General features: G+C 41.0%; 1 protein-coding gene across 4 annotated transcripts in view; it reads left to right on the top strand.

Moving 5' to 3' along the window:
• The window catches only part of ralgapa2 (Ral GTPase activating protein catalytic subunit alpha 2), an 89,462-nt gene that overhangs the window by 29,702 nt on the left and 35,480 nt on the right, over positions 1 to 24,280 (top strand). For 2 of the 4 annotated variants that reach the window (XM_079370436.1, XM_079370438.1), the window contains exons 4-32: positions 522 to 579; positions 2,022 to 2,065; positions 2,210 to 2,390; positions 2,569 to 2,684; positions 3,928 to 4,066; positions 4,583 to 4,791; positions 5,202 to 5,441; positions 5,652 to 5,834; positions 6,631 to 6,765; positions 6,939 to 7,087; positions 7,233 to 7,344; positions 7,606 to 7,843; positions 8,141 to 8,320; positions 10,382 to 10,528; positions 10,904 to 11,026; positions 11,392 to 11,477; positions 11,567 to 11,654; positions 11,883 to 12,056; positions 12,871 to 13,044; positions 13,739 to 13,932; positions 14,199 to 14,297; positions 14,903 to 15,058; positions 18,689 to 18,817; positions 19,562 to 19,690; positions 19,876 to 19,934; positions 20,240 to 20,348; positions 22,373 to 22,483; positions 22,738 to 22,806; positions 23,468 to 23,605. In XM_079370436.1, coding sequence (XP_079226562.1) covers positions 522 to 579; positions 2,022 to 2,065; positions 2,210 to 2,390; positions 2,569 to 2,684; positions 3,928 to 4,066; positions 4,583 to 4,791; positions 5,202 to 5,441; positions 5,652 to 5,834; positions 6,631 to 6,765; positions 6,939 to 7,087; positions 7,233 to 7,344; positions 7,606 to 7,843; positions 8,141 to 8,320; positions 10,382 to 10,528; positions 10,904 to 11,026; positions 11,392 to 11,477; positions 11,567 to 11,654; positions 11,883 to 12,056; positions 12,871 to 13,044; positions 13,739 to 13,932; positions 14,199 to 14,297; positions 14,903 to 15,058; positions 18,689 to 18,817; positions 19,562 to 19,690; positions 19,876 to 19,934; positions 20,240 to 20,348; positions 22,373 to 22,483; positions 22,738 to 22,806; positions 23,468 to 23,605 — 3,969 coding nt within the window. The remainder of the gene's footprint in view (positions 1 to 521; positions 580 to 2,021; positions 2,066 to 2,209; positions 2,391 to 2,568; positions 2,685 to 3,927; positions 4,067 to 4,582; positions 4,792 to 5,201; positions 5,442 to 5,651; positions 5,835 to 6,630; positions 6,766 to 6,938; positions 7,088 to 7,232; positions 7,345 to 7,605; positions 7,844 to 8,140; positions 8,321 to 10,381; positions 10,529 to 10,903; positions 11,027 to 11,391; positions 11,478 to 11,566; positions 11,655 to 11,882; positions 12,057 to 12,870; positions 13,045 to 13,738; positions 13,933 to 14,198; positions 14,298 to 14,902; positions 15,059 to 18,688; positions 18,818 to 19,561; positions 19,691 to 19,875; positions 19,935 to 20,239; positions 20,349 to 22,372; positions 22,484 to 22,737; positions 22,807 to 23,467; positions 23,606 to 24,280) is intronic. The other 2 variants (XM_079370439.1, XM_079370437.1) reach the window with 2 other exon arrangements.

Here is a 24,280-nt window from a genome sequence, read left to right as displayed (position 1 = left end):
TTATTATTTGTTTCAGAAGTAGTTGACATAATAAGGAAGAAGAGTCTAAAGAACACTTTCACTTTTTTTCCCCAAGATTTTCCTTCGTCTCAAAATCCTTTGTCTCCGGGTATTTAGGGCTCTAATTCTGTTGTTGTTTATAAGCTGTTCAAAGGTTTTGTCATTGGTCTATTTTTATTTCTGTAAAGGTGAAGTTAAATCTACATCTATAGGTCCAATGTAATAGCATGGGTTTAATTTTGATTAATGTAGGGGATTCCTTAAATCTTGGTTCGGGTTAATATGTGTGAGGGGGTCAGTGGTTGTTTCATGACATATTTGTTTCTTTGTAAGCTGCCACTGGATGCTTTGAATTTCCCTCACGATCATTAAAATAAAGTCATATTAAGGTCATTTTCATTCACTAGATTTCTCTTCCATAATTCTCCTCTATTGCAACCTCTCTCTTGTTTTCACTGCTGAAATGTGCAAAAACTACTAGTGACAATGAATTTCCTTTGCTTTTTTTTTTTTTTCCTCAGAAAATTCTACAAAACCTGCCGGAGAAAATCTACAACCGATGGCAGTTTCACAGTATAGGTATGCTTATCGCCGACCCAATGGAATATTTGGTCCTTGAATGCTGCACTCTGTCTCTCTTTGTCACGCCTGAAAGCTGTTTCTTTCCTCCTTGTGGTTGTGTAACCTCTGATATACACTTCAGGACACAAACTTGCACCACTGCCACGCCTGAGCTTTCCATAATGAAGAGAAAATAATTAGTCGTAGAAGGGGATGTAAATGTGGAATGCAAATGAGCTCTTCATTTGAAATGCAAATAAGTAATTGAATAATGCTGGCATGATTTCTGTCCTACGCAGACAGGAAAACTCTTTCAAGAAGCGATAACCCCAATTATGACTGCTGTTTATCAGACGCCGGCAGCAGAGATTCAGGTCTAGATGACTGTGGTAGATCGGCCTTAACCTCAGGCTCGTCATTTCAAATATGAAAACTCCTTCGGGGTGGGTTGTCACTCATGGATAACAAATGATTAGAGCTTCAAGGCTTCCTCTTGGCCTCTCTCTGAACTCACATGTTTCTTCTGCGATCATCAGTACTTGTGGCACTGGTCAAGAGGATGTGCCATCATTGTGTACTTCTTCTTGGTGGTAGGCTGGATAGCTTCTTGACATACCTGTGGTCTAATTGAATTCCTAAGACATTTTTCTTTCACATTATTTCTATATTATTGTACCTCTGGAAGCATTCTTGAAAGGACCTGAGTAGCTTGTTAGAATTTAATTTTGGCTGGAAGGATAGGTCAGGAAGGACATTAATGGTTTGTAGTGTCCTTCGGCAGTAGCTAAGTGCATATTGCAAGGTAACTGACATTTGACACTGATCATTCAAAAGCTGAAGAAAGCACTTACACCTTTCATCATCCTTTTTTTCCTGCTTCCTTTGTATTCCTTATTTCCTGAGTCATAAACCTTTTAAAGGTTTTCTTTACACCAGATTGTTTCCAAAAAGGAAAAAAAAGAAAAAAACAAGTATTGATTTGATCTGTGAGTAGGAAAATTACAACGAATAATCACAGTGCCCACACACACAGCCATCGGATTCCTCCTTAACTTGAAATCCCCTGTAAACACACAGCCTACAACGTGCTCATAAGAAAATTTCTGTCTGCAGGCTGTCAAGTTCAAGTCCATTATTCACACACACACGCAGACCTCCTTCGCCCCGATGTATTTAGCAGTCAGAGCAACGTCTCATTTGATTACAGCGGAACCGAAATTGCCTTCATGAATGCACATCACTGCCAACTGGTGTTAATTTTCATCAGGGATATGTGAAGCCTCGCCACTCACCCCACTGATTTGTCAGAGCCAACCATCAAGTCCAATTGTCTGTAGGAGGAATGACAAGTGGATCCTCAGCCGTGTCAGCTTCGTGCCGCTTGTTGTGTGGGAGACTTGTGTTGTATGTGTGGTTTTTGTAGAGCTTCACTCATTTAGGCTTTTTATCCCTTCTTTCAGGTTCTATACTAAAAAAGCTTCTACACACTGGAAATTCATTCAAAGTAAGAGTCCCTATCATGATCATCTAAACGCTGCAAAATCTGAAAATCCCAAATCACATTTAGCCTTATAGGCAGATTTGATGAATTATGAGGTTTTTGACGTTTTCCCTGTTTTTTTTGTTTAACTTCTCTTTCGTTCCTTAGATCCGCTGTGAGGGAATCCGTCTCTTCCTGCTGTGGCTGCAGGCCCTGAGGGACAACTGTGCTGAGGAGCAGTTCCTTATCTTTGCCTGTCTGGTGCCAGGATTCCCCGCTGTGCCGTCCTCTCGAGGGCCCTGCACTCTTGACACCATCATTTACAACCCATTCTCCAATCCCCCTGATGGTGACTATGGATGCTTTTCCTTTCCTTTCTCCAGAACTGTGTACCACATGATGAGAGTGGTCATTCAGGTCGTCCAAGACAGACTTCATTGATATTGGATCGTGCAGGTTCCTTTTCGGAAGCAGAGTCTTGGTTTCCTTCACCTAACTGTGGTCTTTATGTCTTCTGATCTGAGCAGCAAAGGTCGTGCCTGAGGAGATTACTCCTCTGCTTCCAGCCGTGGTGGGAGAAAAGGTAGCAGAAGACCAGACCTGTTACATCCTTGAAACCCTGCTCAAGTACATGGTCATCCAGGTAATGCACATGTATTTGTCTCAACGATCTTCAGTTTGGTAATCACAACTTAATTTAAGGTTGAATTCAAAACCCGAGCCAGTATGTGTGGAATGCAGGGGCACTGGTTATGCTGGGATACATGATTAATTTTTGTTGGTCATAATTCTTACTGACCAGTGGCTGAGTTGTCAAATGGAGTCACGACTGATCGTTCCGTCCACATGACCCTGTGTGTACACATGACAACATTATATTCTGGTTTGACTGCACCATGATAATCCTTAATTGTAAACTTGGACCTGTTGGTCTCACTCATTGTCACTTTGTCTGCCATCTTGTGGTCACAAAAGCAAATGACACTTTTCAGTGGACATTTAGGATGGAGACGACTTTGACTAAAATGCTTTGAAGGTGGTCCCAACACAAAACTCAACCAGCAACAAAGCCAGTTCAGAGTCATGACTGAAACATTTCTTTTTTTTATAAATGTATTTGTGTTTCTATGGAATACAAATGTGACTAATTTTATCAAAAGCAACTAGCCCAAAAAGATTGTTAAACATGATTTATAAGCAAACCAGGTTGTACTGACTGACACCATACTTCACATGATGACCGTGACACACAGCTAATGACTCCTAGTCATTTGTGTCACAACACAAATGACTAGTGACACAAATTAAATTCAGGAAATATGTTATATTGTAGAGTAGTTTTCGAATGACATCATATTTTCTTTGAGATAACTACGTATATAAACATAAACTAAATTTCCCTACATCAGGACAGAATTTTTGTGAAAACTTCCACCTGTTCAAAGACGATGTGTATGTATGTTTGTAATCATCAGGTTCCTCCTTATCACAAATTGATGGGAGGAATTTAAAATCCTTTTCTACCTCAGTGGATGGGCTCTGACTCAAAAACAGACATTACCCATTACAGTGCTGAAAAGAGAAGCTGCCTTAAAAAAACGAGTCATCGACACAGTAACCCTCCTCAGTGTTCGTTTTGGTTACACAGAGCGCTAAGGTAGTTTGTTATCCTCTTCTTGTACAACAACACCATAAAAGACTAAAAACCAGATCAGTTAAGTGTTTGAGAGTCTGTCGATCGTGCACACAGCCCTATATGTACTCTTTGTTTGTGCAACCTTGAAACTATTGTGTTGCCAACACTATCTGTCACTGTCGGAGTGATGCTGGAATCCTCTCCTCTGCCTGTTGTCTGACCTCGTCTGTCTCTGTCCTCTGTCTGCCAGGCGTCCAGTTTAGAATGGAAGAACAAAGAAAACCAGGACACTGGCTTCAGGTTTCTCTTCAGCCTTTTCAAGAAGTACTACCTTCCACATCTGTTCCCCTCCTTCACCAAGCATACAAATCTCTACAAGCCTTTATTAGGTAAGCGGTCACACGGTATATATGGAATATATTTACCTTTCTACCAATGCGTCTTGAACTGAAGTTTATATAATTGGTTTAGTTCTACTAAGGTATATAACCTGTAATCAAAGTCAAGAGTGGCTGCTTGTGAAGTGAAATATCTTTCACTGTAAAATGGATAACAAATAACCTGACATCTGACTCTTTTACAGATTTGACTGTTAGCAGAGTAAGCGCCCCCTGTGCTAAATGGTCAAAAGTAATAAGTTACTTTTCTCACTCTGTAATGTGCATCAGTGGTATACCCTTTGGCCTCTGAAGATTGCTTGCTGCATGTGAAATTAAAAGGCAAAAAATAAAATTGTGGGTCCTCAAACCTGGAACTCCAATACAACACAAACAAACAAGCGAGCAACAGAAAAACCATTGCTATTCAAAAGATGTACTGCTCCTACTGCAAAATATCCAACCTCCCATTTTCATCTTGTGCCATCTTCTGTCCTCCACTTTTGCCCCATTGTTTTGCTTATTTAGACCTACCCCACCACAGACCAAAACCTTTGTACGTGCCAGTGACACGAAACAACGAAAGCACCTTCTGCACCAGAGATCAGTACCTGGCACCCCGTGTGGCCTTTATCACCTGGCTGGTCACCTTCTTCCTGGAGAAGAAGTATGTCAGCAGCGCTGCCGTGGTGCAGGGCACCAAGAACGGCACTGAGGTCATTCCCAAACTCATCCAGGTGAGCGTGATTTGGCAGCGAGTTGATTTTGCATGCTGTTGCTGAGGATGGTTGATGGGAGACCTCTGAGAAGACTTATTTTCAATCACATATATCAACTTTAGTTCCATTTAAAAAAAAAAAAAAAAAAAAAAAAAAAAAAAACTCACAATATTCAATATAAATTGGAATATTTTATTGTAATGCTCAGTGTAGATGTTTTCTTCCCCATACAGATGCTCATAGGCACAGTTAACATTGAATTGTAGTGATCAACCAATTATTTGATAGTATGGAGGCAGCCCTATTGCACACTCTTTGATATTGAAACAGGTTTTTATGAGTGCAGAGAACAATTTGACTTTTTTTTTTTTTTTTGTAATTAAATGTACATCATGTAAACGTACTGATTGTGTCTCCATGGTGCCCAGACTGTCACTGCAGGCAGTAGCAGCCAGGATAAGGATAGGACATCAGATGGGGATCCAACTGGGCCAGCGGGGGAACCTGAGAAGAGCCACTCCAACAGCAGCACGCTGTCAGACCGACGGCCGAGTGATTCCAGTTTGTGTAGCATTGAGGAGGAGCACCGCTATGTCTATGAAATGGTGCATGCAATTCTCCTATCCACCAGGGACAATGTGAATTTTGTCAACGAGGTCTTCCACCAGGTACACTGTGGTCACCAAGCCATTTTTCTGTTTTTCATATTTGAAACATGAGTTACAGTCATTCCTGCTGATGTTGTGATAACATGTACTGTGTTGCCCTCTGCTGGCCGTTTGTTAACATTACTTTAAAATCCTACCAGACTACCTTTTTTTCAACTTTGAACAATGCTGTAATAGCCTCATTTTGAAGTCAATACTCTCTCTGCTTAGGCGTTCCTGCTGCCATCCTGCGAAGCATCAGCAACCAGGAAGGTGATCAAAGTGTACAGGAAGTGGATCCTGCAGGAGAAGCCCAGCTTTATGACGGAGCCTGACAAAAAATCCCAGATAGATGAAGTGGACGACAGCTCTAGACAGACACTCAGTCTGGAGACAAACAGCATGCATGCACAGGTGAAACTGATTGAACAACAACAACAACAACAACAAAAAAAAGGAATGTTTTTTAGTAAAGGTGTCTTTGAGGTTTGGCAATGTGACTTTGACATTTTTAAGCTAGATTCTTTTAGTGCACACTTTTAAGGAAGCTCTAGCATAGAAATGAAAAATGTACATACAATTACCAAGTTGAAATATTTCTTGAGCCACACAAAGCACCTTTAACAGATTGCAAAGGGACACATTTTTAGGGGTTGTATTTAATTTGAAAAGGGTCATCCTTAAAGTTTTTTTAAACAGGAAATGCTGGTAATTTCTCAAAGTTTTCAGGTTGAGCTGGATGTGCAAAAAAAACCCATTTTTCACCCCAATTTTGTCTAGATTTTTTTCCTGCCAGCCCTGTTGGAAAATATCCACAAGAAGTCTTTCTATGTTAAGCATAGTTTTGACAGACACAAAATGAATTTTAGATCACCGAAAAGGCACCTGTTGGGAAAAAGTCCTTCCATGGTGAAGACTCTTCAAGGCGTTCATGTGTAGAGTTGGACATTTTTGGGCTTGTAACAGACCAAATCTGAAGATTTCTCTTCAGATTTGGTCTCATTAAGCAATGCTGACACTTCTGCCAGATCTGCGTGAATGGACAACTTTGTAAATTAAACAGTCCTTTCAGAGAAGTTAGTGTGTGCGCAGGATTGTTTTTTTTAAACAAAGAAAGAAAACATCTGTTTAAAAAAAAAAGACCTCCATGAGTGTGGACTATAACCTTAGTGTCTTTGACCAATTGACTTACCCGCCTTTCGTCTACCAGGTAATAGAGAGCCACGGCCACAAGCGGAACTCCAGCTGGGGGAGGACTTACTCGTTCAGCAGCGCCATCAGTCGTGGCTTTCTCACAGAGGAGCAGAACAGGGACGTCAAAGCTGGTATCCAGCCCACACTACAGGTCTGTACGAAAGATCAGAGGTGTATTTCTATCCTGTGACGACAGCACTCTATGATTACAATTTCATTGTGTACTTGACATATTAATGTACATTTTCTCTCTCTTGTTACCTTATCTTACTTAGTCTTTGTGTCTTTCTCTGTGCTTTTTTTTTTTTGCACCTTTATTTGTAGGTGTTCTTGACCAATTCATCCAATGTGTTCCTGTTGGAGCCGTGCCAGGATGTACCAAAACTCCTGGACAACCAGGTTGAAGTGTGCAAGGGTGTTCTCAGCATCTACAGACACATGATCATGGAGCACACGATGAACACGCAGACATGGTCAGTGACATGTGGAAATACACATGACAGATTTTCCCAGTTATTCCATCAGGTTTCCTAAATTTAATGGCTGGGAGGGAATTATATTATTGTCTTGTTTTTTTCTTGATTGACACTGGGTTTTTTTGCTATCTGTGTTGTACAGGGAACAGTTGTTGCAGGTACTGCTGAGGATCACAGAGGCAGTGATGAAGAGGCCACAGGAAAACCAAAGAAAAGACAGCTTTGCTGAAAGTTTAGCCTCAATACTCTTTAGGGTATGCATAGTTTTTACATCAATTGATTTATGGGGATTAAGTGTGGATTATCACAATGCTTACTTGCAGCATTCTTTAAAGTGTATATTTTGAGGACAGAACATAGAATTTACATATTTTTTGATGAGTAACAAGCACAATATGTTATTGACTTTATTTGGTGTTGACACTTGGGAATCAAAGGAACACTAACCTGGAATTCATAGCTGCAATTTGTCTGTCAAAGCTAACCTGTCTTTCCTTGTCTCGTCTTGCATGCAGACCATCATTGTGGCGTGGGTGCGGGCCAACCTGTGCGTATTTATCTCCCGGGAACTATGGGACGAGCTGCTGGCAGTGCTGTCCTCTCTCACCTGCTGGGAGGAACTGGTGACAGAGTGGGCCAGCATCATGGATTCGCTGACGGCCGTGCTGGCACGCTCCATTTACGGCCTGGACATGGCCAACCTGCCTCTGGACAAACTCAGCGAACAGAAGGAGAAGAAGCAGAGAGGACGTGGTGAGGGGGAGAAACTGGGGATGAAATTGAGATCTTGGTGTTTGGGTAAACAAAGTGTTCACATGAACCTCTTAAAAGATCCTAGTAGCTTTAGAGTTTATAGTTACTTTACCGATCAGTGTCTGCACACTTAATCGGATTAAAAGAATTAGAAAAATAGGACACCATGACTATGATAATCCTTAAGGGGCCCACAGTGAATTGTCTTGCATTTTCTTACAGGTTAGTGGTGCTAAATCTAAATGTCATTAGTGGATGCAAACGCCTTGGCAATGAGACAGTCTTTCATTTTCGCAGGAGTGATTCAGGACTCCCAGAAGGCAGCAGCTGTAGCGCGTTCCTTCTCACTGAGTTGGCGGAACCAAGGGGAGCAGAGCGGGCCAGGAGTCCAGGAGCCCATGAGGATTCGTTCCGCCACGACATCTGGAGCTCCAGGTGTAGAGAAAGCACGTAACAATGTTCGACAGAAGGCCTCTGGTAAATACTTGTAATATTATTGATTACAGTATTTTGTTGTATGTCCCCATAACCAAAACATGAAACACAATGGGGTGTCTTTTATAAAAACAGGCTGCATTTATGCACTATTCTTTGCACATGCTGTGTTGATCTTTTCACTTTGTGTAAGCCAACAACACAGAGCTGATAAGCCTCAGAACACAGGTTTTATCAGATGCATTGACTGTGTGTGTAAGCCTTCAGACAGGTCCATGTGTACCCTAGTGCAGGTGTCATTGAAAGGCCCAACACCAGAGACAAAGAGGCCAGCAGATGGCCCCCATTGTTCCCCTCACATGTCACTGGCCAATGTCAACATGTTTCTCTGTCAGCTCAAATGCAGGCACACACAGCACAATCCCCCCCTGACGACATGTCAAAGGCCAGCTTTGGACTCTCATTGTCATTAGCTCAGTTTGGACACCGCAAACCTCGCTTATCTGATGGCAGCGTGGCAAGCTAATTATAAGTTGAGCGAGAAGGCAGTTGAGAAGTAACTAGCTGCAGTGCTTGTCTTCATTTTGTCTAGACAGAATCTTAATATGGAGGATAAAAGACAGAGATGAACCCGTTGCGTTCCCTGCCCTTCCGCCCTTCCAATTACCGCCAACATACTAAAATGATGAGCTTGTTGAGCGAGGAGCAGATGTGTTTGTGCCTGAAGCATGAAGTCTTAGAAGGGATTTGTGCACATGTTTGTGTGTGTGCTGACACATTTATTATGTGTCCTGTGTGCATGTTAATGCACCTATTCTGTTAGTCTGCTTATTTGTATCCTTGTGCAAGCCAAGATGGACATTAAACACTACCGCTTCAAATTCCCTTCCCTTTCTTTGGCCTAATTGGATTTCTCCCACATTGATCTTCAAAGGCCCGGCAGCCCTCCTCCCTAGTCCTCAAGAAAAGCCCACACATCAATTGAACGGCAGTTTTTGATAGTTTCATTAAGAGTGTAATTAATGCTCATTAATATGCATAAATGGTAAGCAGCAGCGGGCTGTAGCAGAGACGACGTATCTCTCTCGCTGAAAGGCATAATTAAAGTGTGTTGAAAACAGAGAATAGAACTGTCTCTTCTTTCATTGCTCCCTTTGAGATTAGGTCTGAAGTAGCAGCCAGATACAATGGCAATATGACAACTGTCAAAACTCTGCTGCACTTGTTCATGCAAATACAAACTAATATTGTTGTGAACTCTCGTCGAAAGAAGGCAGCTTGATGTACTATTACGGTACGAAGCAGTCCATCTCTCACTTCGCTGTTGAGGTGTGATCTCTTTTAATATATTTTTATGTGTGAACCGACATGGACTTAGAAGACAGGGCCAGTCTAGTTTTGAGCCCGCCAGATCAGCATGCTAAACGATTTTACAGACTAATATAAACGAATGTAAGATACCCATCATAAGCCGGCTTTCCTCAGCGGGGGATGCATAAAGTACTACAGCTAGCCAGCTAGCTAGCTGCTATTTTTATCCACATTTGATATGTGTATTTTTGCCTGTGTTATACATACTACTGACTCTGTTTTAAGTGCATAAACAGTCAGAGTTGAGTTCGATGTTTAGATCAGTGATGTTTGCGAGTAACGCAAAGATCCAAAACAGTGTAAAACAGTGTAACACAACCATGAGAAAGAAGAAGGTTCATCATTAATGTGAGACCTCACCGCTCAGTTGAGAGGCGTTCAATATCTCTCATCTTTATCTGCCAGACAATCAGGTAGACACTGTCTAACGTAAACTCTGCGCCCAACAAGTGTCTATTACAAGATAAATTGTTCACATAATGTTAATACAGAATAAAGACCTTTATTCTCAGGTTTGTGAATTTGCAGCTTCCTTGACTTTAAATGTGTTTTTCTTTTCATTGTCAGTCATATTTAAATTTGAATGAATCCTGAACTGACCTGGTTACTGTCAACATCTGGTTCTGCTCTTCTGTACTCTGCTGTTATTGATTACTGTCTTCTTCCCTTTTCCTTTTTTCTCTTCTCAACTTCTTTGTTCTCGTTTGTCCTTTTTTGTTCTTCCGATGGAAGCTAAGCGAAGCCAGTCAATCAGCAACTGTGTCCATCTATGCGAGGCTTTGCCCACTGCTAAAAGCGTTCCTATGCTGCTCCACACTGTGAGCTCTTTCTTACCTGGTATCTCTTCTGGTAACTCTGCTTGCTCTCATAGACTCTCAGGTAAATGTATTCTGAGAGCTGCATGTGTGTTTGTGTGCCCTTCCGTTCTGTGCATCTGTCACTATCTGTTCTATTTAAAGCACATCTCTATCTGTTGTAATGGGTTTGGCACAAAGAGGTCTGTGTTTTAATGGGGACTTAAGGCTTTCTTTTTGTTTACCGACAGTTAAAACAGTATGTGAGCGTCATTACTGCATGTGTGCAAGTCATATACTCTCCTATTTTTAGGAAATATGTCAACGCTCACATGTCACAGAAACAGTGTCTTAGAATCCATAAAATAACAAATGCCATGATTTGTTGTGTTCACATTCATTGTGTTCATGTTTTGTTTTGGGGTCTATACACCCGTTCTTCGTTTCTCTCGTCTGTCAGACGTGGAGGAGTGTCAGCTGTCAGAATGTGGAGGAGAGGAGGAGCTTGGAGGTGGAGAAAGTCCACTGCTACGTAGCAGCAGCACGTCAGACATCACCCAACAAGTGTCTGATACCTTACCAGGTAGAATCTGGGCGCTCCAGTTGACATCATTACTTGCCAAATAAAACCTTAATATAGATCTCTACTTCACTTTACTCAGGTCTTTGGACGCGAATTGCTTTACTCATATAAAGGGAAAATTGGGCATGAGGGATGTATTTGATCGATGGCTTTTATTCATGTGTCATATTTGTCTATTTCACTTGATCACAAATCAAATGTCCCATCCAATAAAATGTAAGAGAAAAAAGTAGTAACACTCATCATTTTGTAGAGCAACTAAAATGAAAGACAGAAGAAAGAAGGAAACTAATAAAGCAGCTGTAAGATAACTCTATTTTGCTTTCTCTGCCTATCTATTAATATAATCCCTTGTTGTACCTCAGCCCAGAAGAGAGAGTACTCCCCCACTTCATGTGGCTCTGATAGCAGGACATCTGAGGGAAGGAGGGAGAGTAGTGAGCCACCAGTGGTGAGGAGAATCATCTTTCGTTAAGTATTACTTTGATATAAAAGGAGTTTCAAGAATGTCTTCTTTCATATTTGTTTCTCTCTTCTCAGATCCTCGTCCGGCAGAGCAGCAGTCCAGCCGAGACAGAGTGCAATTCTGAGGGACACACAAACTCCAGACCCAAACTCAGAGAGAAAAGTGCGAGAATACATTAAGATATGATCACTGTAATATCTGCATAGCTTTCAAATTCATATATTCTTTTTATTTATTTAACCTTTATTTAACCAGGACGTAAGAGTCAACATTTTGCCTGGATCCATAGTTTTCCATACACAGCCAGATCATTCCTTCTCATAATTCTCTCGTTGAACTTCTTTCACTTTTAATGTTGTTTATCCCCCACATTCCTCGAACCTTTTGTAGGTGAGAGTATAAGCAGTGAGACATCCAACGGCTACCTTAACGAAGCTGAGGTTACCTGGCAGGCCTTTGATGACGAGGCTGACACTCAGTCCACACAGTCGGCGCACATGGACGTGACGTCGGACCCCCAGAGCCAGGGTAGTTTGCTTCTCAGCCACAATGAGGCTCTTGCAGGTAAAAAAACATAACTTTTCAAATCTATTACAGGCGACAACGATATGTTTCGTAACTACCTCATTGTAACCTTGTTAAATAGGCTGACCTTAACTTTACAATGGGTCTATTGTCGTTATTGTCTTGAGCAGCATTATTACATGGTTAGCCTTAGAAAAGTGGGATGCAGTCCTGTGGCCATTAAAAAGGTAAATGCGTCATTACTGTCTGTGAAATGATTTTATCCAGCAACACGGCTCGAAATTGTTTTAATTATAGAGCACTCCTTTGCAAACATTCAGTACTCAGGAAAATGGAGTTAAAATAGTCCTCAAGGTTTTTCCTGGGCTGTTTACCATCCAGCTGGGTCACAGTTCTAACCATCAACTTGTCCTTGAGGGATTAGTCATTTGCAGAGAGACTGTCCCCACTCAGTGAAATTGACCTGTTTGTAAGTATCTGATACCATACCGCTCTGGCTGAGCAGCAGTGTAATCGTTTAAAGCTCGTGTGTTGGCCTTGCGTTACTTTTGTCCGAAGAGACAGTGGCCTGTGTTCCCCCAGTTTGACCTGACAGAACAACTGTTCTGTGGCGGTTATTTGTGTTCCTCAAATAATCATGATATAGGCTATTACCAGACATTAGTTCTGTTAAACTCTTTATTTTTAGCTTCACTCTCCTTTCCCCCCCTCTTCGTCATTTTACCCTTCTCAGCTATCCTTCCGTGTGAAGTTTATTTTTCCCACATTGGGATCATCAAGAAGCTGTCACTCTTCTCCACGGTCCCTTCCTCAAACCCAATTTTATCCTTTTTCCCCCTTGTTGTTTTTTTAGGTCCTGAGTGTCCCCTTCCTCCCCACTCTGCATCCTTGTCCCACCACAACCACTACCACTACCCCCAGAACCCGCCTGCCTCACCGGCCCTGCTGGTGCACACAGAGTGCCCGCGGGACTGCCCCCTGGATGACAACATGCATCAGTCTGTCTTACACATGCCACATCACTTGGGTACTGCTCCCCAGCTGCTACTCATAACATAGATCACATAGTCCTCATTTGTATTTCCATCTTCAAACATTTTTCAGCCTAACCTTCATTTCCTTTTGCTCCAGACACTCATTTCCATGGTTGCTTGTGTTTTTTCATTTCCCCAGATAACTTTGTTCAATTACTTGATTGAATCAAGGAAATTGCCTTTTCTGCTTTTCCTTAACATGCAGTCCTGCTTATTCTATCCTTCTTGTTCTCTTTTTAGTTGAACATAACATTTGATTTCCAAGCTGAGACTTAACTCCCTCTACTCCCCCCTGTTGTTCTTCTTCTGTTCACTAGGTGGCAGTGTCCTCCTACAAATCAACCTTATTTGGCTGATGCATGTGATTTGTGCCTTATTCCAAAAGTGTTCAAGTGCTTTGATAAGTTTCATTAGGCAATGATAGAACTTGGACACAGTTGAAAATAATGCACAAGGTAAATAACAGGAATTGGTCAACAAGTGCTCATACATTGACTGGATGTTTTTAGGGTTTAGTTGTATTCTAGTATTTACAGAAAAGTAAAATGTACAGAAGGTTTTCTGCATTTGTTGACCGAATCCCATGAACCATTTTGTTCATTTTTATCAGGTGCAAATATCTGTTTTGGCTGCGATCCAGTGAATAATTCTCTTACCCAAACCTCCACAAACTCTCTGTCTCTGTAGACAGCAGTGAGTGTCTTGCTGATGATGTCAGCATCATTGCGGGTGGGACCCTGACTGGTTGGCATGCTGACTCTGCTTTTGTCCTGTGGAGGAGAATTCTGGGTATCCTTGGAGATGTGAACAGCATCCGGTGCCCCAAAATCCATGCCAAGGTCTTTTCCTGTCTTTACGAGCTCTGGCACAAGCTGGCAAAGGTGGGAGCAAAAACTCTCCATGTACAGAGTTTCACCTCCGATAGAAAATCACATATCTAAATATGTAATGACTTATTTAGGTATCCTCTGTTTTAATATGTTTGTGTTCTACTAATGTTACTGCCTGTTTATTTAAGACAACTGTTCCTATGAAAAGTGAAATAGCATTTTTAACCAAAGGTTTAAATTATTATTATTATTTTTTTTTTAAACATAGCTACTTAGATTTTATTTTATTAATTGCCTCATTGAACATGTGCTTACAGATCCGAGACAACCTTGGAATCAGTGTGGACAACCAGTCCTCTCCACCTCAGCCTGCCTTCATCCCTCCTCTTCGAATGCTGGCCTCCTGGCTGTTTAGGGTATTAAAAACACAGAGACAGCAGACAACACTCACAATGATTAAATTCTTGGGGGATAAGGTATAATAATGTGCTACAAGCCACCCAGGTATTGAGGGTAAGGCTTCAGGTGTGTATGTTAAATAGTAAAAGGCACCCAGCATGAATTAACACAAAAATTAAATGTAAAAAAAAAAAAAAAAACGGTCTTGTGATATGTTTATACGAGCTGTTTTACTCGTGATGTGGTTGTTGTTTTCCTGGGAGACGCCTCTAATGCTCAAGAAGGAATTTGATTACATGAAATTAAATCTTAAGCGTTGGAAGATGCTGTGATTGAACACACCATCAGTTTAGTGATATCTTATGGTTTTATTCCAGAAAAAAAAATCTGACATATTCCATTAAAATACAGAAATGTTTAATTTATTTTATTGATGGAGAAAAAAAATGCTGTGTTCTCATTGGTTGCAACTTATACCAAGTTTGGCGCTTTTCTAACACAGGCAAAACCATCCACAAACTTCTCCCATCATCCCTTCAACATTAAATACAGATGCAGAACATGTCAATGTACTGAACTCTTCATTATAACTCTGAACTTAACGTCTCACTGCGCTCCACAGGCAACCATGCTGCCTGCTGAGTACAAGGCTGGTAAGCTGCAGGCCTACAAACTGATCTGTGAGATGATGACCAGGCAACAGGATGTTCTCCCTAACAGCGATTTCTTGGTACATCTCTACCACATCATTCACAGGGGTGTCACCAGCGACGACCAGGTACAGCCAATACGATAGATGCCAGTTATTCTTTTTTTCACCACTAGATGGAACACCAGACAAACTCTTGTCATGTGTATACAGCTGCGTTTTTTTTGTTTGCTGTGTATTTCACAGACTATTACCATGTGATGTACATCAACTACACTTGTGTTTAATCTACAACTAAAAGGGTCCAATGAAAGATTTTTCTTTCCATAAAAGAAGTTCAGTCGGTTGCAAAGTAACTATGATGAGTCCTTGATGTAGCTAGTGATTTTAAAAACTGTGTGCCAACCAGTGGTGATGAAGAATGCTTCTATGTTTTGGCATCTTCCACCTGCTTCAGCCACACCCTTCGTTGTATTTAAATCTGGCCAGGCTCCATTTCTTCCAGACCAAGCCGAGTAAAGATGAATGGAGTCTCCAAAAACAAAGGATTGGGATAAATGTGTGTGTGTGTGTGTGTGTGTGTTGGGGGGGAGATTTTGGAAGCTACAGTGTGTGTATATATATGCCCTCCTGGCTTGGTTTCTATTGCGTCTTGGCAGTGCGACAAGCTTATTAGAATGTTTTCCATGTCGTTAAATAATGTTTTGAGCCCCTGCCGCGTATACGTGATTAATTAAGGATTGACGTCTGTCGCGCTCCGTTAGACTGACACGTCGGCCAGCGGCCCAGAGTAGGCTGGCCTGCATGTCTGCATGCAAGTGTGTGATGGAGCGGCAGGGGAGACGGGGCGGGGTGGGGGGACATAGTGTAGAGTAGAGCAATGAGGGGGGCACATTGAGGGACCCGGCAACATTCTCCAGCTTTTGTTGTGGCTCTGTATAATGCGTCGGGGGGCCAGAGCCAGGCTGGCCACTGAAGCATGCTCAAATTGGCCGGAGAAAAGAGTCCTCACGCCACACAATAGAGGACAGCCGCACGCCTGCTTAACATAAGAAAGTGGCTCTTACACTCCCCCTCCTCCTTCCTCTCTGGCTTTACTCACAACCCCCAACTGAGCAGAAAGATATAGATTTTTTTTCTGAATCCTGCAAACAACTTTGTGTATTTATATACACAGATAAATTTAGAGATTAAAAAAATGTCATTCACTAATGTAGTTTAAATGTAAGTGAGACAAGTAACCATTACATTTTCATGTGGCTCTGATAGCAGGATAGAATTTATTAAATTTAGATTTCTATACACAGCTTATATTTTTATCTGAGAACATTCTAGTTGGCATGGCATGTTTTCTTTAAACTAGCTGTTTTTTTTCGTGGCGTAACATTTGCCTCAAACAGTTTTGTTTTATATACAATTGAGGGAATCCCAGTATTAAAAAAAAAACCTGACTACCAAATTTAACTTAGCTTCGAGAAATATGAGAGTTCCTGTGGAGAGATTCTCCTTCTAACTGACAGGGAGCCAAGGTCGGGGCTATTGTCCTGGTTGTTCCCTGGTCACTGGTCTCACAAAGGCATGAGCATAGCACAATGGCAGTAATCTATCTAATAGGTCTACTGTCTGGACTTCAGTAGTTTATAGCATATTTTGAACAGTATAGTGCACTCAAACAAAACCTTTTTAGAAAAACTTTGTAGTGCATATGTGTAGGTAAACATACAATATATTAGACACATATTACCTTTCAATGTTTATTATTTATGCATCATTTACAAGCAGACAGATACTTTCCTTAGCTCTGTTAGGAGAAGCTCTTGACTTACTCTTATCCTGTCACTGCCTTTGATAGTTTTTATACTGTCAGATTGAATTGTGACAGTTGACCTCTAAATCAAAAATGTGGCCGTCGATTATAACTCCACCGTCACAGATGTGCAGGTGGGTTTTCTCCTTTCATAAAAGCCTGTGAAGGGAAAACCCCAGATTCTTATCGTATATTGATAACAGTGGAGTTGTCTTACAGAGACTTAACTGAAAAACGTCCATATTCAGTTCAAAAAAAAAAAAAGCCATGTTGTGCAGAGTGATGTCATGCCGGACTGAACCCTGTCACCCCAGGGACAAGCAGGTGGGCAGCATGTGCTTTCTTGGAGATGAGGCCAAATGAAAAGGCTGAGGTGGCTCTATTCAAGGTTACATTAATGCACCTTTTGTTGATGCGGGGGCCTTTCCTACTGCCAACACAGAGCCACACGCCGAGCTCAATTCCCATCACTGTACACGCACCTCTAACCAGGTTCCCTCTACTTACACATACAATGGAAAACACTCAGTTTTCTTTTTGTGCTTCCTCTGAAATGCTCACTTCAGGCAATCAAGCAACAGTTTGTTACATGTTAATTACCTCTGACTGCACTACACATTATGTTTCAGAGGTCAATTACCAACAAAATGAGGGTAAAATGGGCCCTCAATCCTGAGGCTCTTCCCTGCAATTTTCCACATTCGCTGCGTCGCGTTCGTTTGACTTCTTATTACTGCCTTAGCCTCTTTATTTGATTCCTCTGTCGTTCGCCTACATTTACTGTTTGACTAAAGCGGGAGATTAATGCTACAGATAGAAAGGTGGAACAGTGGGCCTGAATGTGTGGGTTGTTTTATGTGGCTGTGATTAAGGGAGAGAGATTTGGTCTGTGTGTGTGTGTATGTTTTCTGTTCGGCCAGAAACAGGCTGATGTTTGAACTGTCCAATTGACACAAGTTTATGGTCAAGAAGGCAGGTGTTTCCTGCTTGGACCTTGCCTTTGTACACAAATGTACAGGCGCGTGTCTCAGATAAGAGAGAGAACAATCTATCTGTTTTACTAAGTTGTTGCATTATTGCGTATATGTGTGTATATCATTTCCTGGTTGACTTAGTTTGAATTGTATTTATTTTTTTCCCATCATCCAAAAAGCAAAGCTAAGTTTTTGTGATATAAAGAAACTCTGCCTCTTTGCTGCTTTGCTCTTGACAGCTTTCCATGCTCTTGTCTAATATGGTGTTACACTGTACATACTTGAGCAGGTTGTGCAGAGCCCTGCGCAGTACAGCATATGTCAGCGTTGAATAAGCACCCATCTGCCACTCAGCCGCCTGTACCTCAGCAAAACAATACCTTGTCTCTGGCTTTAATTACAGGTTTGCTCGTGTATAAACAAGTGACTCATGAAAGTTGGGCTCTTTTGTTCTGCCTCTTATTCTGTGAACTATCCATCTGCTCTCTCTCTCTCTCTCTCTCTCTCTCTCTCTCTCTCTCTCTCTCTCTCTCTCTCTCTCTCTCTCTCTCTCTCTGTCTCTGTCTCTCTCTCTCTGTCTGTCTCTCTCTCTCTCTCTCTCTTTCTCTCTCTCTCTCCTCTTTTCATTCCCACTCTGATTTTTGTTGTTTTGATTTTCTGTCATTTGGTGACATGTACAGTTGAGTACTTTACTCTCCTAAACTTACTCAAAGTGTTTATCCTACGTGTTGGAGAAAAAGCTTTTTTCCCTGCGATGTCTCTCACATTGTGACCCTCTTACAAAATATTTCTGCTTGGCTTGGTTCCTTTGCTCATAACAATTATTATTCATTATTCATTTTACTGTTGAAAGTAATGGTAGCAGTTTATTCCTGAATTTATGTATTAAGTCGAGTCATTTGCTGATAGCTCATAACAAATATAAATGAGTGTATGTGTGTGTGTGTTTGTGCGCGCGCATGTGCATTTTGTCATCAGGATGTTCTGAACACCATGATCCGTTCCTGCTCTCCTCGTTTCTTCTTCCTCGGCCTGCCAGGCTTCACTATGCTTGTCGGAGATTTCATCACGGCTGCCGCCTGCGTTCTCAGCTCCGGCTCTTCTGAGGTATACACACACTTTTAACACCGAGATTTACTGCGCCTTGCAAAAGTGTTCATCCCCTTTGGCATTTTTTGCCTCACCACATGGAATTAAAGTGGACTGTTTGAAAGTTCTTCAGGTTGAAATACTCTTCAGAGGAGAGCTGAAGTGTCAAGTTTTGGTTGGCAGTTTATTGTTGTCTTTCAATGCTGTGTGCATCGTCAACTCTATCATATATGAATGGTCAGTTACTCAATCTTTCCATATTCTGTTTTCATTTGTATGAAGGGCTGGTAGTGATAACAGTTGATATGATTCTGACTGGACTTGCAATAACTCATAAGCAGCCACAGTGTAAAGATTGAAATATGCGGACATAAGTATTAAGTGTGTTAAACTTATTTACACTATATGTACATTCTGTCAAAAACACCAACTGTGCAAGACATTTTCATGTCCCATAGAATAGATTGTTTGTCAGTTATTGTCAGCGTAATAGCAGCTTAGCATGTAAAATTCAATCTCTGCTTTAACATGGAGCCCACAAGACATCCGTCAGTGTGTTGTTCAATACCTACCATGTGTCAAAGATTCTGCCTAATATCAGCAAAAAAGAGAATTCACTCGTGGTTAATTCAGCAGGATCCCTCCAATCCTTTCTCCCAAGGTAGTGACCTTCCTGTTTCCAGGAAGTGGGTTCTGTTGATATAGCAAGAGGGAATTAATGATAGCATGATGGCTTCTAACCCCCCCCCCCCCCTTTGTCAGGCTCCAAGGATGGAGGCTCAGACAATCCTGGGCTCCCTGGTGTGTTTCCCCAATCTTTACCGCCAGATTCCTATACTACAGCGTGTGCCCGGCTCTGATGACATTGTTGCAGGAAATGAGGATATCAAGGTAGATGGTTGCACGTGTCTTACTACATTTAAGCAGTAATCACATTTTAAAAATCAAAAAACTACTCACTGCTTTGTTGTTCTAATTTTTAGAACGCTATCAGGTAGTCATACTTTATGTCAAGCATTAACATAACATTAAACATCGAAAACGATCGGCAAATTTGAGGTGTCTTTGCTGTTTAGGATTATCTGGTCAACATCCTGCTGGAGACTGCAACGACGGAACACTGTGAAGGGGCCAGGTATGTGTCCAGTATTGATCAAGTTGGTGTTTTTGCTTAATCCACAAATAAAAATAAAAAAATCACAGAATTATTAATGATTTAAACAAATTAATCTCTGCATAATGTACAGACTACAGAGCAGATCCAATTCTGTAGGATGGGAATGTGTTTTTACTTGTTGTAATAAAGTTGTAAAACGATCATTAAAACTCTGGGATGCATTTGTTTCTTAAAACAAAGGGATATATTTTTATGTCCTCAAAACATTTTGTACACTTCAGGCATTATATTGTTTATTCATAATGTTTTTATTTTGTGTTTAGGTGCATTGCCGTATGTAGCCTGGGTCTGTGGACGTGTGAGGAGCTGATGCAACAAAACATCCACCACCACGTTAAAGATGCCATCAATGTTTTGGGAGTAACACTAAAGGTCAGCGACGCCGAGCCTGAGTAATAAGATTGCATTTGCAGTTCGAGATTGGCTAAATTTACAATGTGATTAATGAAACAAAGTGCTGACATCATGGTGTGTGTTGACCCTTGTAAAAGCAGCCAAAGCTTTTTGAATAGAACCAATCACTGTTCGCCCAATTATCTTAAAACAATAGTTGCACAGAAGCGTTGTGTTCATCAGTCACTTTTGTTTTACCTTAAAGCCACTGAAAGTGTTTAACACGCAAAATTGACAGTTGATTACACATATAAGGACTGAAGAACGATTTCAATATGGTGAGCCGAAAAAAGTGTGTGAATCAAACACGTCCAGTGATGTGACTCACTTGTAAAAGCACACTCTTTCTCCTGAGTGAAAAGATGCAGAGAGTCAGTGGAGGCGGTGTTGTTTTTTTTTCATGAAAAAGGGTTTTGGGCGGTGGCGTAATTTTCAGGCTACTTGCAGTAGATGTGGGCCAATTTAAGCAGCTACATCTCCCAGCTTCCTGCTCGAGTAACCCCCCCCCCCCCTCCCCTCCCCTCTAATGGAGCAGTAATCACTCCCCTGTACAACTTGACACACAGACTCAGCCAGCCCAAAAATAGAGGGTACAGGCTGGGTGGGGGATCTAGGGGGAAGAGTGCCACTGAGAGTCTCTTTTCTAAAAGCAGGTGCTGAACTCTCAGGGCCCCTTTTTGTGTTTGGCCATTTCAGCACTCCCCACATTGTCTGCCCTTGTTACATGTTGAGAGGCATTCAGCTGGAAGAAATGGGAAATTCTATTTCTCCACAAAGAATTTCAAATCACTGAAGAAATCCACATTTGAAAGAAAATTGTCAACAGTTCAAATCTTTCCTCCAATAAGCCTGTAGAAAATGAGCCATGATTTGAAGTGAACATGAAATTATGCTGATTATATACACATTAGGCAAAGTACTCAGAACTATCTCATATTCAGTCTGTGCCTAAACTTTTTTCTGCAACAAAAGGCGTCTCTCTGCCTTGTCTAGAATATTTGTGCATTTAGATGACACAAATCAAATAAGAAATAGTGGGAAAGAAATCATTGTCCCAAGTATCACTAAGTGGGAAATCTTGAAGATAAATAAACTGTGAAGTCTGTGAATAGGAAGAATAATCTGTCTCCAGAACCCACTTCACAGTGAAGATTTTAATAAAGATGTTTTTTAGTTTATGAGTGTTTGTATGCAGTTTTGTCTCATTTAGAACTATGTCACTATGGTGTTTCTGCTTGTAAAGATTGTGTTAGACATCAACTGTGTCATACAAATGTTTTTTTGCAGTTAAGTGATAAAGTTACATGTTGAACTCAGAATTATCTTAATTGGTTTTCTTCTTAATATTTTTAAAGGCCATATATCATATTCCTTTTCAACAATTTTAAATAAGCTTCAGAGGTTTCCCAAAAATTATTTTTTTTAAATAAATCTAGTCTGATCCTGTATTCTATCATACCCATAAACCCCTCTATTTTAGCCCTGCTCAGAATAGGCTGTTTCTGTGCCTGTAGCCTTAAATGCAAATGAGCTGAGCCTTAAATGCACAGCAAAACTTTTAGCCATGGGAATGTCAGTATAGTAGGAGTATTTTTGTTCCCCTTTTTTTTGTTTTCAACCACTGTTTAAGTAGCTGACTGTTTCAAAGTGGAAGTTCTGCAACAATATGTTCAATCAGTTTTGGCAAGAGCAGAGTTAAGTGTTCCTGTATTATTTAGTTTGTGTATATAGCTAACTTTAAAAAACTTTATATTTTTTAAAAAATGAAATTGAATGTGGATAGTCATCTAGCTTTAGAAATAAGGGACACTTAAATCTAATGAGTGGCTACAGAAGTTAACACAAGAAAATGTTTCTTCCGCAGTAAATGTGCATGTTAAGTATAAATAAATAATATCCATTGTTGTATCTAAATTCATTTTCTGTCCTTTTACTGCCTTTTGGTTTTTTTGTAATAAAATTATTTTTTTGTTTTTTTTCTGCTCGTTTGCTTCTTTGTGCAGTTTGGAAACAAAGCTGTAGCTCAGGTAGCCTGTGACGTGTTTCAGCTTCTCATCTCTCACTGGGAACATCTCCAGAGGTTGGAGTCGTCTCTGCCGAAGAAAATCATTGAGGTAATACACACACACACATTTACACACACACACACACACACACACACACACACACACACACACACACTTGATTACCCATTTGGGAACTGTAAGAACAAAGTACATGTAGGTTAAGTAACATTTCCAAAATGTCACTTAAAGGTCTTTAAATGCAAATTGTACATGTACATCCATTTTAGCATTGAGCCCTGACTCAGCTGATGAATAGAAGAGTGTCATCCAATCATCTTTCGCCTTGTTTTGTCCCAACACAGATCTTTGTGGCCACAATAGCCTTTTTGTTGCCGAGCGCAGAGCACTCAACTGTGGAAGCTGACAAAAAGGTACATATTTGAAAGGAGGGGACGTAGAATAGCTGACATCTAAAGGCCTTTGATCTATCATGTTGGAATGGTGCATTTGCAGAGGAATGTATCTACTGATGTGATTTTCTCTGTATTTTGTCTCTGCCATTCCTATCTTTAGGCGTTTTCACAAATTTACTCCTGATATTTTCTTAAAGCAGTCCGCTAGGCTGCAATGGAAATCTTCCTGACTTGCTTGTTTACACATTCACCTCACAGTGGGAGACTTCATGTGTTCATATAGAAACACATAAAGTGGGGGTATCTCAAGGGGCAAGTCATTACATAAAAATAACAATCAGCGGACGAAGCAACAAAGTCTGAGACTATGATAACAATTTGTGCCTTTATATCAGTGTTATAAGTAACTTGACACATCCATGATATCGACAAAAGAGACGAACATAAGGAAGCAGTTTCATTTCATGCACTCCGAATTCACCAACAATAAAAATTACCGGTTCTTCATTTCAGCTCACCTTGAATGTTTCAGGAAGTTTTCAGGAGTTTTGTGCAGTGTGAAAGCACCATATCACTGTTGTTTTTTGTTTGTGTTGTCTTTCTGTGTCTTCTTTTTCTATACTAATACTTATAACTTGAACTTTAAAAAAATGACTCCTCTCATCTTGCTCATTGTCAGTTGATGGTGTCCCTTCTGCTCTGCCTGTTGGAGTGGTGCATGGCTGTCCCACTAAGTTTGCTCCTGGAACCCATCACAATGCCTTGGCTGGAGGACCACACATCCCACAAGGCACCACTTCTGGACTACATCTACAGGGTAGGAAGCCTCCCTGGAACCTCCCATGCAACATTTTGCAGACCTGATGGATATCTTCTTACCAAAGTCCTCTGAAACATGAGATCTGTCTCGGCCCACAGACACAATAACTTGAGCTTTGACACCTTCACTCCACCCCCAACCTCATCACATGAGCTGGCTCTTTTAATTGGACTCACCTTCTTCTTGACCTCATGAATATGCCCCGTTTCACAGTATAGTGGTAGCAGCACAGAGGCAGCCAGCCAAGTTGACTCATTCTGATATTTCATCAAATGCAGTAAACTCTGACGATTTAGTTTGTTGTAGCATGCACTTCATTTGTTTTACTCAGGCCAAATATTCAGGATTCAAGCAATTTCTCTGTGTCTTCAAGCCTTTATTTTATGGTCTGACCCTGAGGACGAGGGCCAAGCTTCAGACGCAAATGAATGAGGTATTATTCATTCCCTCCTGTCTGGGCAGATGCGGTCAACGGCAGATCTTTGTAAGGATGTCACCCCTGATAAGAAATGGTCCAATTATTCAAACAGAACCCTTTTGTCCATGTGATAAGCTCTGGCTATAAATGCTTGCCCTGAACATTTGAATGGAATATGTCTTAATATGAGAGCGACTGCAGCTGCTATGAAAGCAAAGACAATTAGGCATGATTGGTTGTCTATCAGGACACAA

Source organism: Symphodus melops (genome assembly GCF_947650265.1).
Source record: "Symphodus melops genome assembly, chromosome: 19".
In the NCBI taxonomy this organism is placed as follows: domain Eukaryota; kingdom Metazoa; phylum Chordata; class Actinopteri; order Labriformes; family Labridae; genus Symphodus; species Symphodus melops.
The sequence above is the reverse complement of the archived record's forward strand: the minus strand, read 5'-3'. Positions and strand labels throughout refer to the sequence as shown.